This window comes from Bactrocera neohumeralis, chromosome 5 (genome assembly GCF_024586455.1).
Source record: "Bactrocera neohumeralis isolate Rockhampton chromosome 5, APGP_CSIRO_Bneo_wtdbg2-racon-allhic-juicebox.fasta_v2, whole genome shotgun sequence".
In the NCBI taxonomy this organism is placed as follows: Eukaryota; Metazoa; Arthropoda; class Insecta; order Diptera; family Tephritidae; genus Bactrocera; species Bactrocera neohumeralis.
In genome coordinates this window covers 13,066,094-13,079,870 of record NC_065922.1, presented here as the reverse complement: position 1 = coordinate 13,079,870, position 13,777 = coordinate 13,066,094, and the positions used below count along the sequence as shown (strand labels likewise).

The window sequence follows — 13,777 nt, the reverse complement described above, 5'->3', positions numbered from 1 at the left end:
CGTAAGCGGTGTCTACGCCAATTAAGAAGAAGAAGAATATACTGCCAGGCGCTAGTGAGGCAATGTAATCCCTATTTGGAAACATGGATCCAAGGGCTCTTACCCTGCGTCTGCATACTTCTATGCAGTCAGTTAGCAAGTGTTTGGGAGTTTCAGGCTCCCTCTTTCAGAACCGGCAGTTTGCAGAAGAAGTTAGGCTGATGTTATATAAGTGCTTCTTGAGCTTACAGTGACCAGTATAGAATGCGACAAGTGTGTCCCTAGGGGGGTATTTATACATATATATTTAAAATTTAAATCTCCTAAGATTGTAACCAACCATTAGCAACTTGTCATGGCACATGTCTTGGAGTTGTTGCCTAATACTTCTCTCCTTTATGGAATGAGGACCCACCGCGATAAAGAGTTCAGGTCCTACCATGAAAGTGGATGCTGCGAAGCGGGCGAGTTCAACAGCCAGTTCACTCCCGGCTTTACCTCTGTGACCGAGCAACCAGATAAGGTGCACTTGGTTACGTTCCGCTGGACTATTCAGTCGTTTTCTAAATTACTGCAACAGTAGAGATTCCATCTCATAGGCAGAGATTGCTTTAAGTGCCCCTTTACTCTCGCCAAGTGTGGTTATACGTTCATTGCGATAGTTGCGCTGGAGGTTTATATCTATCCACCGACTTATGGCGAAGACTTCTGTTTGAAAAATGCTCGGAAAACATCCCATAGATATGGAGTATTTGTTGCGTGTTCCTGCGACTCCGGCATTTATCGTACATTTTCGAGCCGTCGGTGTACCACTTGATTGCACTATCCCTAAACAATAGCTCGAGAGTGAGATCATACCATGCAGCCTTACTGTTTAAAGTAACTTTGAACTTCTTGGTGAAGTTTATGGTTTTGGTAATGCCGTCCCTTGGTAGAAGAGCCAATGGTATTACACCACTTAATTTCTTCATCCTTGGGATGAGATAACCAACCCCTGCTACACCTTTCTGCTGTCATTTGGAGCAGTGTGTGTTTGGCTACCTGACCGATTACTTGGTGAAGTGGTGTGAGCTCAAGCATGACTTCAAGTGCTGACGCTGGGCATGTGCGCATGGCACCCGTCAAGCAGATGCATGCAAGTCGTTTCGTCTTCGATAGTTGGAGCCCTACAGAAGTCTGCGATATTTTTGAGGCCCAAGGCACCACCGTATACTATATAAGTTGATTAGGGAATAAATATTTCATTCATAAAAATCTTTAAAACAATATTCCGAACTTTTTGAATTTTAAATTTTTTGTATTTTTGATGTCTTTATTGTTGCAAATAAATAATACATTAATAAGTTCAATTCCTTGAACGAGTAATACTTTTACCAAAACAATTAATTTTTGAATACATACATACATATAAACCATAATTTTATTAAGAAAATACATATTTACAGAAGTACTTATAGTAATGACTTGTATTGCTTTTTTACGATTCCTCTTTACTCATGGACTTTCCTTTCGTCTCTGGCAGGAATATCGCTATGTAGAATAGGCCGAGTGCGGCGAACGAAGCGCAGGCCCACATTGACGCTGACAAACCGAAGGCCTGCATGAAGGGTGGAAATACTTTGATCAAAATAAATGTGAAAAGACTCAGCAAGCACAAGCAAAAGGAGGCGCCTTTTGAACGGATCTACATGGATGAGGAAGAAAAGCAATTATTTTACACAAATATTGCATTAATTAGTTAAATTTTTTCATTATTGAGTACTCGACATTTTTGTGCTCCTTTGTTATAAGTGCTCAAATGAGTATTACTGATTTTGGATTTTTATCAATACAACTCTTTGAATCGGAGGTCGAAATTGTTGGTATACTTATGATACTATTATTTTCAAGTTCTTAAATTTGTTCACCACTGTGGCGTTTTCGACTGAAATCTTAGCTTTGCAATTAAATCAAATTCAGCAACGCTCATTAACTCGTCTAACGATGAAATAAAGAGATAACTCTAGGTAAGGCCATATATTCAAACTATTATAGTTAAATATCAACATGCAAATGCATTCCATATAAGATAACTCGATAATTTCCCGGCATAATTCTCCAAATCCAGTTACAGCGTGGTATATTGTATATTATAGAAGAGAAAAGAGCAGTAAAGATTTATTACGCTCTGCCAGTAGGTCCCTAATAATAACTAGAGTATTGACGTTATTTCATTATTTTTCGGACATTTTAATGAGAAACCGTGAGATTATCTCAAAAATCCTCTGATCGATCTCAACTGCGAAATGCGGTGTAGGAAAGTTCAACTAAAAACTGATTTTGAAGCAAGTGAAAGTTGAAGAAAATCAATCTCAATAGCATGGTATGTCTCACTTGAGACCAATTCTTGCTTAGCGCAGCTTTCAAATTTACTGCGTCTTGAGCACTACATTACGATTTGATTAACACCACAAAACGTAAAAAATCCTTGGCTCATAACACTTACTTTTGTGATTATCAAATAAAATTTCATGCTAGTATAAGCAGGGGCGGATGCGGTGTAGAATTTTGGGGAAACTATATAATTTTGTACTTGCAACTCAAAGTCCCTTTCACTTATGATGATATGATTTACAAATATCTTGAGTTCGAGCAATTTTATGACGATTAAAAAAGTACAGCGCTCTTTCTCTATGCTTAAGTTACTGCATCTTCTTGTTTTCTTTATTGGCGTAGACAACGCTTACGTGAGTCGAGCTTACAACAACGCGTCAGTCGTTCTTCCTTTCCCCTGTTTGGCGCCAATTGGAGAATCCAAGTGCAGCCAGCTCCTTCTAAACCTGGTCTTTCCAACGGAGTGGAGGTCTTCCTCTTATTCTGCTTCCCCGGGTACTGCGTCGACTACTCTCAGAGCCGGAGTGTTTTCATCCATTCTTTATCTATGTCGTCGTATATCTCGTACAGCTCATCGTTCCATCGACTGCGGTATTCACCGTTACCAACTCGCAATGGACCATAAGTCTTCCGCAGAACCTTTCTCTTGAAAACTCGTAGCGTCGACTCATCAGATGTTGTCATCGTCTATGCCTCTGCACCGTATAGCAGAACGGGTATGATGAGTGACTTGCAGAGTTTGGTCTTTGTTCGTCGAGAGAGGACTTTACTTCTCTATTGCCTACTCAGTCCGAAGTAGCACCTGTTGACAAGAGTTATTCTGCGTTGGATTTCGCGGATGACGTTGCTGTTGATGTTAATGCTTTTTTCAAAATAGACGATAGTACTTTATAATCAAAATTCTGTAAAATATTTTTTTTTATATATGAGCTTGCCGTGGTTTTTTAGCTCAATATATACGACTTTTTAGATATCACAATGAACCACGGTGCTCAGAAGTCCAAGTGGAACTTGGTTTTTGGATCGTACTTCAACCTAACTGAACCTAACCTAAAAAAGTACAATATAAACAGTCATTGATCTGCTTTCCTCCATTCCTTCATTTATCTTTCATTTTCATTATTCCATACTTCATTCAATATGTTTTCTTTTATATTAATTTAAGTAAAACCATTTTACATTCTTCTTCAAAAGCTTTTCAATTTCGAGTTATGCACTTTTTGTGTTCAACGCCTAATATTAAGGCACTTAAGTTTGCATTTGATTTTCATGTAAGCCACTTTAACGCCACTTAACCGACTCGAGCACAAAAATATCGATAAATTCAAATAAATGTTATGTGTATGAGAGTATGTGTGTGTGTTAAATTGATATATTTATATTGTAATATTACCTTCGGTGGTAGAATCTCCACCAGCACGACAAATGTGACGGGTATTACGCCCACATTCGCCGCAAGTATGATAAGCGCCATCAGCAGCAGCGGTAACCACGAGCGATAAGGTGTCAGATCGACGCTGGTCTCTTCGGCAAAGAAGGCATACATGCCGAACGCGGCCAAACAAATACCCATGGAGGCGGTGGAGAACATGAGCAGCATTTTGCGACCATAACGATCCACCAATATGATGGCGGTTATGGTACCGATAATTTGCACCAAACCGATTATTGTGGTGTTCGTATTCGGATGTATATCCGTTTTGACGGCGCCAAATATGGACGAGGTGTAGTTGAGTATCGCGAAGCTGCCGCTGAATACGTTAATTAGAATCAGCATACTGCCCATGCTGAGGGCACGTACGGCGCGTTTGCTAACTGTGGTTGTATAACGGTAAATCGAGGTACAAAAAAATTGTTGAAAGAGACTTACAGAAATCGCGCCAAGTGACTACGTCTCCTTGCGACTTTTGCGACATCGCATCGCGTAGCTCTGAAAACTTCGCATTGCACTTATCAATATCCTGCTTACTCTCAGCCAAGTGACCCTGATAGAATTTAAAGGCTTTCTCGGCCTTTTCAACTTGTGCGCGCTGCAAGAGATACGTCGGTGTTTCCGGAAAGAATGTTTCGATCAGCAAGAAGAGCACGGGTAGTGAGATCACCAGCAACGGTATCATGTGATAGGGTACATTGGAGGACATTGTATAGCCCACCAACATGCCCGAATTCAAGGTGAGTGTGAATAACGAAGTGAGACGACCGCGTATCCTATGAGAGAGTGCATAGTGAAGAGCTTGTTGAAAATTTTAAGGTAAAAGCAGGTTAAAAAAGTGTGACCTACGCTGGATCGACGACTTCGCCAATGAAAATCGGTATGACGACGTAATTGCCACCACCAGTCATGCCGCCACAGAAGCGCGCCGCATAAAGATACTCGATGGATTGCGCGAAGTAGACGAGACACCAAAAGCACTGCGGTTCGAAAAATTCACTTGAAGTAAATCTGTTTTTATTATTGTTGTTTATGGCGCGTACTTACAATATGCGGTATGGCCAGACAATATATGCAGGCTTTACGCCCAACTATATCCAATAGATACCCGAAGAACACATTGGCGACTAAACTGCCTAGACACACCAGCGCGCCCATCCAGGAGCCCTGCTCCACGGAGACCTCAAAGTCAAGCGGACTTTCGGCGGGTGTCTGCAGCTTGAACAGCATTGGCGCGAACCAGCCAAGCCCGATCCCATGGCAAAATGTGATTATGGTTACTAGGCGGCGACACAAAGGCAATTGCAAAATTTAAAACATTATCGAGTACAAATACTGAGATTTCAGTTTCAGAAATAGATTGCTAAAGTGGTGCCTCTCATATTTCTTTAAGCCAATGGAAGGCATGACAAGTGGCAATTAAATTATTTGCAAAAAATCTTTCGTAATGGGTTTAATTATGTGAGTGTGTGTATGTATTTAAAAACATACGTAAATATTGCGCTCTTATGCTTTGAGTGGTTGCTGTTGTTGCTTACTACAATAATATTGTTGATTTCCATGACAGCGGATTATGTAACAATTTTTAATGGGATTTCTGAACTTTTTGTTTTGTTGCAAGCAAGCAGCCAAGTTATGGCATACTCGCAATTTAATAAAAGCGCAAAATTAATTCTTTTTTTATTTTTTATTATTTTTTTTTAAATTAATTAATTTTTTATTTTTTTTTTAGACTGTTTTTTTTTTATTTTATTTTTTTTTTTTGCTGTAGCCAACAAGAAAATTTTAACACATTTGAATGAAAGAATTTTTTTTTTAAATTTTTATGAAATATTTAAAAAATATTTTTTTTAGCTTTTATAACTATTTTTTGTTTTTTTTTTACTATTTTGTGTGGCAAAGTTCTACTTTAAGTTATGATATATTTTAATTAAAAGGAAAAACTTAATTTTTTTTGCATTGTATGATTATTTTTTTTAATTTGTTATTTTTGCATTTTTTTTATTAGTCAGACTATTTTTTTACATTTACAAAGTATGATTTTTGTTTTTGTGTTATTTGTTTTTTAATTTTTATTTAGTTTTTAAGTAATATTTAGTTATTTTTAATTTACTTTGAGTAATAATAATTTAGTTTTTAATTTTTTTAATGTTGCTTTTTATATATAAAAATATAAAATTTTTAAATAATTAATTTTTTTTCATAAAGTTTTGAAATTATTTTTTTAGAAGAAAATAAATATTTATGTAATATTTATTAATTTATAATTTTTTTAGAATAATTTTTTTTCTTGTTTTTTGATTATTTTTTTATTTAGAGGATTTTGATTTTATTTTTAGGCAAACACTAAGTTACGAAAACTTTTAATAAAATAAATAAAAAAACTATATTTTTAAAATTTTTTAATTTGTTTTTTTATAAGAAAATAAATATTTATGTACTTTTTATTTTTATAGAATAATTTTCTTTGGTTTTTTATTTATTTTTTTATTTAGAGGTTTTTTATTTGTAGGCAAATAACTAAATTATAACATATTTTATTAAAAACAAAAGAATTTTTATTAATTCTTATTTTAATTTTTCATTTATTTTCACCGTAAGCAAATAATTAAGTTATGAAAAATTTTAATAAAAAAATAAAATATGAAATATTTAAGAAACTATATTTAAAATATTTTTCAAATTATTTTCTTTAGAAGAAAAGAAATATTTATGTCATATTTGTTTTTTTTTTTTTTGATAATTTTTTGGAATATTTATTTTATTTTTAATTTTGATTTCTTCTTCTTCTTGATGTTTATTTTAGGCAAATAATTAAATTATAACATATTTTATTAAAAACAAAATATTTTTTTTAATTCTTAAATTAATTTTATATTTTTTTCCACTGCAGGCAAATAACTATAAGAAATTTTAATAAAAAAACTAAATTTTTATCAAATATTTAAAAGTATACAAATATTTTTAAAATTTTTAAAATTACTTAATTTTTTTTAATATAAAAGATATTTTTATTGGTATGAAAAAAATAAATCGTTATATTTTAAAATTATTTTTTATATCTTTCGATTTTTTTTTTTTATTTTTTTTTGTATTGTAGGCGAATAGCTCATTCATGACATTTTTTAATAAAAAACAAGAAAAATGCTTTAAATCACTATCAAATATATTTTTTAGCTTAATACATTCTTATTAAATTCTTTAATCAAATCTTTTTTTTGTTATTTACCAAAAAGAATTTATTAATTTACATTTTATTCCTTATTTTTTTATTCGTTTTAGTTTTTTTTATTTCTAATTAGCTATTTTTTGTTTTATTTGGAAATTGATATAATTTTTTGAATATTTTATTTGTTTCTTAATGTTTTCATTAAGAGCTTTTTTTGTTTTTTTTTTTAAGCAAAAAACTGAGTTATTAATTTTTTTTATTATTTTATTGTTTACAAAAAATTTTGGTTAAATTTATTTTAATTTTTGTAATTAGAATTATTTTTTTATTTAAAAAAAAAACATTTTTTTAATTTATTAATTTATAACATTTTTTGATTTTTAAAATTATATTTTGACATGAAAAATTAATTTTTAATTTATTTATATCCAATATTTTTTTTAATAATATTTTGACATAAAAAATAATTTTACAATTACTATTAATTTTTTTTATTTTTTTTTACCATTTAATTATTTTTGTTTTATTTGTTATTATATTAGTTCTTTATTTCGAACTTTTTTTTTAGACAAAGGCCTTATTTTAATTTTTGTAATTAAATTTAATTTTTTAAACAAGAAAAAAACATTTTTTTTTATTTAATAATATCTAAAATGATTTTGTTTTAAAAATAATATTTTTGTATAAAAAATTTATTTTTAATTTTTTAATATCTAAAATATTTTTGTTTAAAAATAATATTTTTGTATAAAAAATTATTTTTTAAATTATTAATATTTAATATTTTTTTATTTTCTATAAAATATTTTGACATAAAAATATTTTTATTATTAGTTTTTTTTATTTTTAACTATAATTTTTTTTTATTTGTTATAATTTCCTTTTCTTATTTCGAACTTTTTTAGACAATGCCATAGTTTAACAAAACCAAAAAACTATTTTTTATCTTTATGAACAATATTTTTTTGTTAAGTTCAGTTTATTCAACCACACAGTTCTTTATTTTATTTATGTAAATATTTTTTAGCACATTCCACTAACTCCAATATTAACCCCACACTTTGCAGCATTTAGCAAATAAATGCAAATTTAGTAATATTATTATATAAGAATGCACTAAACCACTTTCCACTTGTCATGCCTCCACTCCGCGTGTAACTATGTTTTGCATATTTTTATGTATTTACCGCTCGCTGCCGCCAACAACTGCGTTCGAAATTCAGCGCGAAAAACGCCCTGTGAATTTTTACACAAATTTAACAACATATTTTGGCTTTTTCTTTTACAGCCTTACAATTTTGCACAGAAAACCAGTTTAACCGTTAAACTAGTTGCGCTTAATTACAGATTTGTACGAGTGTGTGTGTGCGTGTGTAGGATTCGCTATTGGATTTCTCTTAGTTTATTTGCGCGTCTCTTTGGTGCTTGGTAACGGAATTCCGACTTGTGAACTCCATCACTGGCGGCGGTGTACTGTCGGTCCGCACTACTCAAAACTCAAACACAATTGCCAAATATTATACATAAATAATATCTTAGCGCGCTTCATTCGCTTATTTAAATATTTGCTTTGCTTTTCTACTTGCATTTTTATCTCAAAACAAAAATCGCATTTCATCACTAAAGCTTAAGAAAAGGTCTGTAACGTATAAAGTTTTCATTAGTGATGTGAAAGTGAAAGCTAGCTGCGAGTTTCGGGATTGACGGAATGATTATGAGATTGCTTAAATTTTCAGCCAATCCCGCTATTTCGGGATCATTTTGGAATTACATTGTGATAAAATAGGTACCCGGAAATATTCAAATATTCATCAATATTTATTTTGTTGCCTTCAAAGTAATCCCCGACACATGTAAAACACTTATGCCAACGATTTTTTCAGTCCTCGAAACACTTTTCATAAGCACTTTTTGGGATGGCCTTTAGCTCCTTCAGCGAATTTTGTTTATCTTTTCGATCAATGGACAACGGGTTCCAAGAAGCGGCAATTTCAGTTTGGGTATTCATTGCGTTTTTGGCTTTAATTCAGGCACAATCTTACTACTTGTATTATTGAACAAAATTCAACTTTATCGGGACGGGTCAAGCAAGAACGTGTTTAATTCACAAAATATCCACCAAAAACATTTGAACAGACTGTCGAGAGATGTGCAGCTCTCTTACCATCTCTCTAACACGTGCCTGTCGATTTTCAACCGTTATATCCTTGACTTTTTAAGGTCGTCCAGAACGAGGCATGTCTTCTACGATCTCTCGACCGTCTTTGAAGGTTTCATTAACAAAAAGTAAGTAAAATTTTTTGCATTTTTCACACAAGTTCCTAAGTTCGGGATCACTTTAAACTACTCTAATTTTTTTCAACAAAAATAAATGGTCACTAAACCTTCTTAAAGCCTCCTACGAATGCCAAGCCCTTTACAAGTTGTCTATAAAAGCCACTCTCATAAAGCTAATGCTAACGTAAACAACTTTTTGTCAAAACGTGTTTGTCATTCACTTAATTCCAAATTAGAGCCTTCATAATCTATCAAAAGATTTTGCTATTAAATAGAAAAAGTCAATGGCTCATTGTCAATAGTTGAAAGTGTGATAAATATGTGCCATATGTATGTAAATATTAGCCAGCGGCGATTAAGCTTAAGTATTTGGATGAAGCTTTTAACCAAATAATCGCAATTAAGGCGAAGCTAAGTACGGATGGAAACGTTTCTCATGACGGTAGGGTCTACTTAACCGGAACGAACCCGGAATTTTCATCCAAACGAAAATTTTCTATTTCTCTTAGTTTAGTGCAAGGAAATTTGATTTTTTTGTGACTGCATAATGGGCGTGGTTATTAGCTGATGTCGCCTCATTATTAGGAAAGTTGGATGGTGAAGGAAATTTATAAAAAACTTTCCATACAAAATTTAAATCTCAACTTATGTCTCTCCAAAACCAGTTTCAAAAAATTCCGAAAATCCCGATAACCCTAATTTTCGGGATCAACTGCTCTATCAAGCATATTTACGCAAGTACGTAACGTTTTCGCTGACATTGATGCTTCTGTTTTGCTGTGGTAGGTGCAAAAAAGTGGAATCCCGCGACAGATGTGTCATAAAAGTGTCAGAGATGTTAAAAAGTAATTTTTATAGCTTTACTTTTAGTATATAAATGTTTATTAATATATGGTATTTATTTATATATTAAATTTATTTATTAATAAAGTAATTAAAAATGTACATTAACGTCAACGGACGCAACAAAAATGCAATCTAAATCTGTGGGATTGAAATGGACATACAATTTTTCCACTGCTAAATATATCTAGATGAAAAGGCGAAGGAGATTCGCTTAAGCATACGAGTACAAGCATATCTCCGATCACAGCAAGACAACTAACTGTTAAGTCACTGGTAAATTAGCCAAAAAAATCACCAAAATTTCGGTAAAATTTTCTATGAGTTTCTTAGAAATGAAATGAAAAATCTAACCGAAACTCTTGTGTGCGTGTGTTCGTCCATCTCTTTTACGCTTATAAGCTTATGAAATGGAAGGTTATATGGTTTAATTTCCACGACAATTCTTTCAATGGATTAGTGTTTCCGTAGTCGTGACTTCCTGAAGCAATATTGGTTGCTTATCAATCTTAATATTTACATTTGTTTGATGAGACGCCGCCGACAAGAGCAAATCACCGAATATCCAATTTTCATTGTCATTATCATTACGTTAAAAGTGTAATCAGATTAAGGCACTCATCCGATTGGAAGATGTCAAGAAATTACTACATTTTTATTTTGTTGCATTTTGAAAGCTTTGATATGAATGCTTCCTCGCATGAATTTCATAATTTCACTCAATGACAGCTTCCAATACATAGATCTTCCGCTTAACCGAATATAGTGACGCAATTTAAAACTGTAACGCAATTGTCTAATACTTTGAATTTGGTATAGGATTTTCCAACATCTCTTCATATGAAATACATTCAGTTATAGCAACTGCCCTCACACCTTGCTTACGTGAAGAAGCCGCTGATATCTTTATTGTTTAGTGCGAGTATGTATTTGCCTTCGCAATGAAGCGATTAGTAAAGAGCATGATTTGTTTTGAGCTAATGACTTTTGAAAACAACAACAAAGATAATGTGTGAAATTTTCCTTGTTGTTGCTGATTAAGTTCAAGTTCATTACAGTGCATACGATACGTAACTACGTAGCTAGTACGTAGTACGATATCTTAGAAGGCATATACAGTTACCAACAATACACTAACACTGTTTGATATATTCAAAAAAAGCTCGCTGTGCTTTAAACACTTGTTAACTAATTTAGGTATAGGTTAGTATATACATACATGCACACACATATATACAGTTAGTTGTTTTGGCAACAGAAAGAAAAAACTCAAAAGTAGTAAAAGTAAACAGTAACAGTGGTTATCACTATCTAATGATTACTTCGCAAGCAATCTAATAGCAAGGTACGCAATTACATACACTATGCTACAAAATTAAATTCGCATAAAGCGATTTTTACCGTTAACTGGCACTTTTAGGGCTGTTTTTTTCAATGTTTTGTTAGCAATCACCTGTCAGTTGAGTTCTGGTTAAAAAAAGGTTATTTACCGAAAGAAGCAGTATTGGTTTAGTTAACCAGAACTTAATTGACAGATTGCTGCTAACCAGAAATTGAGAAAACGGCTCTTAGATGCTTTAATCAATAATTTCAGCATACGACAAATAGTCGAAGCTAAGTATACGGATAGACCTGATCATGCGCATGCTCATTATAATCTGGTTTAAGTTACTGGAATATATACATATATATACTTGATTCATAACTGTCAAGCCGATAATACTCAAAATACTTTAGAGAAAAGTTCCTGACGCTAAAACAACATTAATTATTATTAACCAAATTAGGCCATAACTATCGGGCTATAATCAGCAAGAACATCATTAACGCATGCGGCGCACTTTTTAGCGGTCGAATGTGGCTTCAAAGAAAAGAGAATGAACTTCTTCGGAAACTTAACCTATAAACTTACTTATTAGCCGGCAATTCAGATCCAACTGACGATGAAAGAGAAAAGCCTTGTCTCAAAGTCTCATCCATGACCGTTGCTGACGTCTTACATGAGAAAACATGCTTCATGGTTTCAACGTTGCCGGTTAAGGAAAGGCTGAAACTCTAAGAAAATGTGGCTGATAGACTTTATAAAGCTCCGAAATAAATGGACAAACGAAAGGCATACTTCCAGTATAAGAATGTTGGAGTCTTCGACAATTAACATATTCACTAACTGGACGAAGGAGGACAGACTTGATCTTAATATTGAGGTCGATGACGTTAAAATTTCGTCTGTCAAAAACCCTAAAATCTTAGGTGTGACATTTGAAAGCATGTACTCCTTCATCCCTCATACGACCTCGTTTATTGCCAAAGTACAAAGCCGCAACAGAATCCTCAAGTCATTAGCCGGCACAGGGCGGAAAATACAAAGAAACGTTGTCCGTGCATCCTTAACTACGCCTGAATGCAATTAAACGCAGCCGAGGAAGTAACAGACATGTCAGAATACTGCACTCCGGACTACAACTGGATCCCTCTTGATGTCTCGCATCGAACATCTGCACACATAAGGAGCATAATAAACTTCTCTCCAAACAGTTTCTGCTGGGGTGCTTTCCTAGAAAAAATCTCTGCTGTTACCTGCTTGTAGCGGAATCGTCTCCTAGAAGCTTCTAGCGTTTTTTCTCCAACTACTTCGACGATATAAAACAATACGCCGACCAGACTTCGGACGCAACAAACTTCAGACATGCACTGACCGCCATTCTCAATGGCACATTAACACCTTCACCGACTCCCTTTCAGTAAATGGCGTATTTGGATTCAAACCACCACCCATTACAGACGACGAGCTCGAGTTGCCGCGGGAATCGAGAGTGATCTTTACGCAACTTCGTTCTGGATACAGTAGCAGAATCGACCCTGACATCTCAAATATATCTCTAGCGTGCAACGACACTAACCACCTCTTTGTATGCCCAGCTAACCTTACACATCTGATACCCTTGAAACAGCACGTTTCCTGGGTCTACCGTTGGATGACCTCAATTATCTGAACCTTAATTTAAACAACAACAAATATTACCCAAGCTAAATTCAACATAGTTTAATTCAGAAAATGATGACCGATATATCGGCCTCCGACAAATGAGCAATTTCCAGGGGGAAATCACATTGATCATTTATACAAATATATTTATAGGGTGGCCGACGATTCCTTCTAGGTGTTACAAATTTCGTGGCTAAATATACCCTATTCGGGGTAGAAAAAGATTCTGAATATCCAACTGATTTCTGTCCATGTTACGATGGAAGAAAAAACTTTCCATTGTAAACTTTTCCTACGATTATAAATACCTTAGATAACGGTGACGAATCATCTTTACTAAGGCCAAAACCTTTTTGTTTGTATCACCTGCATCTAGTATTAGTGGATAACTCGACCACAATCACTTTCACCAGATCGGAGAGCTTGCACTAAATTTACCAATGGTAGGCATGTTTTCAGTGTGTTTCAGAGTTAAAGTTTGATTTAGCAAGGAATAACAGGCAGACGACATCAAGGGATGAAATTTCCCAAGAAAGCCTTTCGAAAGGTAATGACACAGAATTCTATACTGAGATTATGAGTAGTGTTTTTTACATCTGTTTCTGTTATCTGTTTCCTCTTCAGATCAGGGTTATAAACCGAAAGGTTCAACTAAATTTTTAATAATATAAATTGCAAGCATCCTCTCAACCCGATTTTAAAATATAATTATTTACAT

At 33.6% G+C, this 13,777-nt stretch overlaps 2 protein-coding genes across 3 annotated transcripts in view; both read right to left on the bottom strand.

The window, feature by feature from the left end:
- The window catches only part of LOC126758516 (mast/stem cell growth factor receptor Kit), a 51,850-nt gene that overhangs the window by 20,122 nt on the left and 17,951 nt on the right, over positions 1 to 13,777 (bottom strand). The window lies entirely within an intron of this gene.
- Positions 1,256 to 8,453, bottom strand: LOC126758517 (facilitated trehalose transporter Tret1-2 homolog). The gene is made up of 6 exons (XM_050472806.1): positions 8,141 to 8,453; positions 4,832 to 5,064; positions 4,634 to 4,764; positions 4,223 to 4,560; positions 3,746 to 4,167; positions 1,256 to 1,663 (listed from the first exon to the last, which is right to left on the bottom strand). Exons 1-6 carry the CDS (start codon positions 8,217 to 8,219, stop codon positions 1,457 to 1,459), a joined length of 1,410 nt encoding a protein of 469 aa, XP_050328763.1. The 5' UTR covers positions 8,220 to 8,453; the 3' UTR covers positions 1,256 to 1,456.